This window comes from Vollenhovia emeryi, unplaced genomic scaffold (genome assembly GCF_000949405.1).
Source record: "Vollenhovia emeryi isolate VEMERY1.0 unplaced genomic scaffold, V.emery_V1.0 DF939972.1, whole genome shotgun sequence".
In the NCBI taxonomy this organism is placed as follows: Eukaryota; Metazoa; Arthropoda; class Insecta; order Hymenoptera; family Formicidae; genus Vollenhovia; species Vollenhovia emeryi.
Genome location: NW_011966394.1, coordinates 2,909 through 9,106, shown reverse-complemented (window position 1 = coordinate 9,106; position 6,198 = coordinate 2,909). Strand labels below are relative to the sequence as shown.

The 6,198-nt window shown below is 45.2% G+C and overlaps 1 protein-coding gene across 1 annotated transcript; it reads right to left on the bottom strand.

Annotated features, from left to right (window-relative positions):
* Positions 1-1,463: 1,463 nt before the first annotated feature.
* Positions 1,464-2,914, bottom strand: LOC105556506 (the record flags this gene model as incomplete). Its single annotated transcript, XM_012003604.1, has 1 exon — positions 1,464-2,914. A coding segment is annotated over one exon (1,451 nt), but the record flags the coding sequence as incomplete, so codon positions are not given.
* Between the last annotated feature and the right edge of the window lie 3,284 nt (positions 2,915-6,198).

Sequence of the window (6,198 nt, the reverse complement as noted above, 5' to 3'; positions counted from 1 at the left end):
CGATAGCTCTTTCAAAAATAGGAAATACGTATTTTTCCGTTTTCCGATCCACCCACAATTTCTCGGGATATTCAACCGTTCCGGGACTTTTAGACCACCCTGTATATGTATACCTACATTATGTTCAGACATGGAAGGTTTAAGGAAATATAAAGCATTATATATATATATTGTATAGTATGACAAAAGTGAAATATTATCTTTGTCAATAAATAAATAACAAATGGCTAAATTATTAGACAACCCAACTAGTAGATGGTTTATTTAATAAAAATTAATCCGGGAATAATTTTTATTAAATAAACCACCTGCCACGTGGGTCGTCTATTAATTTCGTCTTTTGTTATATATATGTATAATTATAAAATGTTTAATTTTTTTATCATATTTCTTCTTTAGGCTCTGAAAGATTTACTCTCTCAATCAAGTAGTGGCAAAAAAATATTGTCACAAAAACGATTAACTCAGTCCGACCGTAATAAAATTTGTCATATAGTTATTGACACACTTTGTAAATCTATGAAGTATGTATTATAATATAAACGTTCAGTGCACTTTATTTATTAACATTATTAAATATTATTTACTTATGAAAGTTTACTTTAAAATTATAGAATAACTTCTGACCAATTGAAAGAGTGGTCTGAAGAGATAGTGTTTTCACGTTTGAAAAACCGTCAACCTACTACATTCCGTGTAACACCAAATTCAAACGACTTGCTAGTGGTAAAAACTTTGGGACAAATATAATAATCTTAAGAAGTACATTAAGAAAGAAGGAAAAGAAAACGTTGTAACAGAAAATATTAAATTAATTTCTGACTCACACGAGACATTGCTTAAGTTGCGTGCAATTCAACCGAATGATCCAAATCTTTAGTCTTCATGGCTTCCGGATGGTTGCCGCGTCTGTTTGCAGTGTGGTGCCGACATTTCGCAGGCGTTGCAGTCTGCTTCATCAGGGCTGGGAGACTCTGATACTGAGCTCCCTCGCGTTGCGCTAGTCCTTTTATACTCGTTCTTGGGGGGGGGGGGGGATAGTCAGGGGGAGGGGGTGGTCAAAGGGAGGGGGGTCAGCCTATGCCGGCTGACAGTTTTTTTAAAAAACCGGGAGGGCGGTGTGCCATATCGGGCTCACCTGATAGCCTTTGATAGCGATTCAGATTGTCAGGGTGTTTCAAGATTTCTATGCCTTCGCGGTTTTTCCGTGCGAAATAGCTTTGGGACGGGGCCAGCATGGTGGCTTTGTCGAACTGGATAGCGTGTCCGGTCTCGATCTTGTGTTCGGCTAGAGCTGATTGTGAGAAGTGGCCGTATTTGGTACATCGCTGGTGTTCTTTGATTCGTGTACTAATCTTCCTCCCGGTTTCTCCTATGTACACTTTGCCGCAGGAGCATGGGACCTTGTAAACCCCTGGGGCTGTCAAAGGGGGTCTCCGGTCCTTGGGATTGGGGAGCATTCGTTAGAACTTGTTGCAAGGTTTGAAAATCGCTTTGATGTTGTGTTTGCTCAGGATTCTGCTGATGCGGTCCGTGGTGCCTCTGACGTATGGAAGTACTACTGCCTTAATCTTCTCTTTCTCTGTCTCTGGTGTCGTGGTGTTGTTCTGGCCGGATTCCTTGTTGGTCAGCTTATTGATGGTACGGTTGATGTTTCTGCTGCTGTATCCGTTCCTGGTCAGGGTTCGGTGAAGGTGGTTTAGCTCTCCGTTCAGGGCGGCTGGTTCCGAGATGGAGAGTGCTCTGTGGACTAAAGAGCTGATTACCGAATTCTTTTGGGCGGGGTGATGGTGGGAGTTTGCGTGGAGGTATCGGTCCGTGTGCGTTGGTTTGCGGTAGACGTTGTGACTTAGGGTGCTGTCTTCGTTCCTACGGACCAGGACATCCAGGAAGGGGATTTGGGAATTCTGTTCGGTCTCCATTGTGAATTGGATGTTGGGATGTTGGGAGTTGATGAAAGTGAGGAATTGAGGTAGAGTTTCCCTTCCGTGGTTCCAGATGACGAAGGTGTCGTCCACGTACCGTAACCATGTGAAGGGTTTTAGTGGGGCCTTCTTCAGGATTTCATTCTCGAAGTGTTCCATAAAGATGTTTGCGATGATGGGTGATATCGGGGATCCCATTGCTGCTCCCGTGGTTTGTTCGTAGAATTCTCCTTCGAACTGGAAATAGGTGGAGTTGAGGCAGTGTTCTATTAATGGGAACAGGGTGGATGGAATCTCTTTGGATGTCCTGATGATGTCCAGAGTGTCTTGGACTGGGACGTTGGTGAACAGGGAAACCACGTCGAAGCTTACCAGGATGTCGTTGGGCTTGGTTTTGATCTTGGTTATTCTGTTCACGAAGTCCATTGAGTTCCTGATGTGGGAGTCGTTGGGGCCGGTCAGTTTTTTGAGGGGTTTGGTGAGGTAGCGGGCTAGTTGGTAGGTGGGGCCCCCGATGTTGCTGACGATAGGCCGTAGGGGGACTGATTCTTTGTGGATCTTCGGAAGGCCGTATAGTCTGGGTGCTGAGCTGTCGCTGGGGGTCAGGTATTTCGTGGTTAGCGGAGGGAGGTTCGCCTTTTTGATCAGGGAGGTTTTCTTCTCTACGCTGGAGGTTGGATCGCGTTTGAGTTTTTTGTAGACTTGGGCGTCTGACAGCAAGGTGTTGACTTTGTTGTGATAGTCTCTTTTGTCCATCACCACTGTCGCATTGCTTTTGTCTGCTGGTAGAATGAGGATGTCGTCATTCTGTTTTAGGCTTTGAAGCGCTAAGCGCTCTTCCCTGTTGATGTTTTGGCTAGGAAGTTTGGCTTTCCGGAGGATATGGGCTGACTGTTGTCTGATGTTATTGCCTGCTTGAGTTAGAAGGTGGAAAATGGCAGTTTCTATTTGGCTGATGATCTCTTCCGTCAGGATTCTGGTGGGGGTGACTGCAAAGTTTTGAGAAGTGCGTAGCCAATCAACTTGCAGCTTTTGTGGAACAGCTATATTGATTGGCTACATATTTCGCGGAATTAGAACTTGGACCAAGTACTAGCATCATGGACCCAGGCCTTAATTCGCCTGAATAGATACAGAGTTTCTAAATTTCTAAACAGTTGCTATTCTTTTCATCGGTGCTGTCGATACGTTATTGGCCGAATGAGATGTATTTACAGAATGACGGTAGAAGAAAGATACGCGTTATACATATATAAATATCCATTGTTATATTTGGCGTAATTTGTTGATGATATCATTACTTTTGTAGAGAAGATAGTTTTGTAGAGAAGATTTTTGTAGAGACAATATTTTTGAAAAGGTATTTTTGGAAAGATTTTATAAAATTATTTTTGTAAAGAAGATACTTTTGCAGGAAAGATATTTTTGTAGAGAAGATACGTTTGCAGAAGAGATAGAGTAACATTGGAGCTTATACTTGGCGCATTTTTACCTTTTTTAAAAAGGTAAGTTTTTTTGGGTGATATCGCACATTTTGTAGTGTTAAATACATAGACATAGAAGATAGACCCAGTATACGTGTTTCCAATGTGGCACGAACATAACAGACAGAGAGGCAAAATAGAGTGGCCGCAGGAGGCATGAGAGGGAGCGAGAGACAAAATATTGTCTTGCGCAGACAATGTTTTGTCTCTCGCTCCCTCTCATGCCCCCTGCGGCCACTCTATTTTGCCTCTCTGTCTGTTATGTTCGTGACAACTTTTATTAAGGGGTCTGACCACCCTGAAATTTTTCAAAAATCGAATTTTTTCTCTTATAATTTACTTAGAAGTTTTACCAACAATACGCGCGCGCGCCGCGTGGTAAAGTGCGTTACAACGATGTCAGAGAATTAGGTGCTCGAATGAATTCAGTGCCAAAACAGTCCTCAGATATCCTACTTTCAAAAACACAAAGATCTGATGTTAGTGCTAAGTGTATTTTGTGGAAAATTAAGTAGTTTAATCTGTCAGTCCGCGCGTCGCGCTTAAGTGTTTTACACCAATGAAGAATTTTGTTACTCGCATAGGTATGGTATTGAAATAATTTTTGCATGCTATGCTGTTAATGTAAATCAAGATGCTCGTATGTATCATTCTGTGCATGGTTTTATGTAATTCTGTTGCTCTAATAATTCGTTTCTGTACATCTCCGTGAACTCGTATAATTTGTCGCATGATAAACTGCATCCCTTAATCATAAAGAGTCGGGAAACTTTTCGTTCACGACTGTACGTGTCGATCATTATCGATCCAGTGTGCCGCGGATACATCAGGAATTAGAGCTTTTAGTACTTGGCGCTTTCGTCGCGACGTGTTTCGATACGTAGTAATGCCGCGTGGTATCCCAGTACTAGTGTGCTTTTGTTTTGATCGCGTAATCAGATGTGACGTCATTTATTGTGCGATCACGGTGCAAGTAGCTTCGCGTTTACTTACTGTCGTATCGTACGATAATTGAGTGTTGCGTAGTATTTTTGTTTTATTTGTGTATATTTTATTTAGGTGTAGTTTGTATTGTTCGTCGTACGTAATCTTGTTAATCGTACGTAACATTGTGCATTTCTAATGTGAAAGTGACGTCATTTATAAAGTGTGCACCATCTATAACTTCGAAGCATCATCATGCCTGTACGTGGAAGACCTGCAAGAATAGATAAGCATGCTTTGATTGAAATATTAATGAATTATAAAGACCGCTTAATAGTGGATGGTCAGAAATTATTTCGAAAAACGATCCTCTTTGGATAACGATAGCGAGAGAATTTGAAAATAAGATGACCGCAATTAGTTTATATACATTTGTTTCGTGCAATAAATATCACATAAGGGATAAATTGTCTGACCGTCCTTCTATCTTTCCTTGTCAGTCAATGGATATTTTAGAATCTGATAATCCGGAAGAATCGATTGTTGCTTCTAGAGATGAATCTACATTAGTTAATGATTCCACGATAAATATTTCTGATATGCCCTGCGACGTTTTTATTTTTAATCTCTTCCGTCCTCCCGTTGCACGTGGACGGACGGGCGTTGCCGTCCCGCTCTCGCTGTCGCGCGCGGGTCTCAATCGGAGGTGCGCGCCGACGACGGGAGTGCGGTCGCCGGGCGCGAGAAGCGCGGGATGCGGACGGATCGAGACGGTCGTCAAAAACCAAGGGGGAAGGAATCCCGCGGGAAAAAGATAACGCGCCGGGAAGGAACAGGATCTCGGTAGCTCCGCACGTACCGTGCCGAAAGCCGAAGGTTCGACGCGATAAACGAAGATTGGGCGCCAGACGCGGTCTTTCACGCGTCACGTCGCGATATCCGCGAAATTGCGCGAACGATAGGTATCGGCCCTCGTCACGGGCAGGCTAGCTCGCCTAACAGTAGAGGGGCTGGGCGGTGGTTGACACCAAAAGATTCCAGAGGCTGCGGGATTTAATTAATTCTCACGACGGACGAGACACACGAAGAGAGACGTACACGAAAAGAAACTCGCAAAATAAAATAAATTAAATCGGGTTTATTACAAAGCGGTGTTAATAAGCCGGTTAAGTGGCTGCAGTAACGGGCGGCATCGTCGGTGATAATCATACTGGCCCCGAGACCGGGGGAGTAATTCGGTACGAAACTCTAAGCAATCCGGCGCGAACCCAACGGCAGAAATGATCTCCGTACACGATAAACCCTACTCGAAAGACACGGACGCATTCACAATAATTTCTTCGCGAACGGTACGAATACCGTCGCACACGCGGCACTCGGCCGGGGCGCTTCGCCCGCGAGACTGGGTACTCGGACCGATGGATCGGCCCGCCTTACAACGACGTGCAACCCTACGCCGGGCAGTCCCCGACGGTTAACTACGACGAGCCTTTCACTCTCTCCCGGCCGCGCCGGCCGCGTTGGTCGGCAGGGGATCTCGCTCAGGACGCACCGTCCGCACGAAACCCGCCACCGACAACGGCGGAAGCGGCACGGGGCACTGCAGACTCTCACACAGCCGTTCGCAATTTCTCGGTCGCCACGGCTCTACGGCGGCGTACCCTCACGCCGCGCATGCACGCGACATCCCCGCGGCATGCGTACCATGCGTGATCTCGCGCGACGCAACCCTCGCACTGCGAATCTCCAGATCGGCGACAAATACTCAACGCGATCGCGAGACTCGACTCACACACACACACTCGCTCACACACACACAATTGAGATCTGTGCCCTGCAGGCTGCGGGTACCGCGGCTGCTTGTC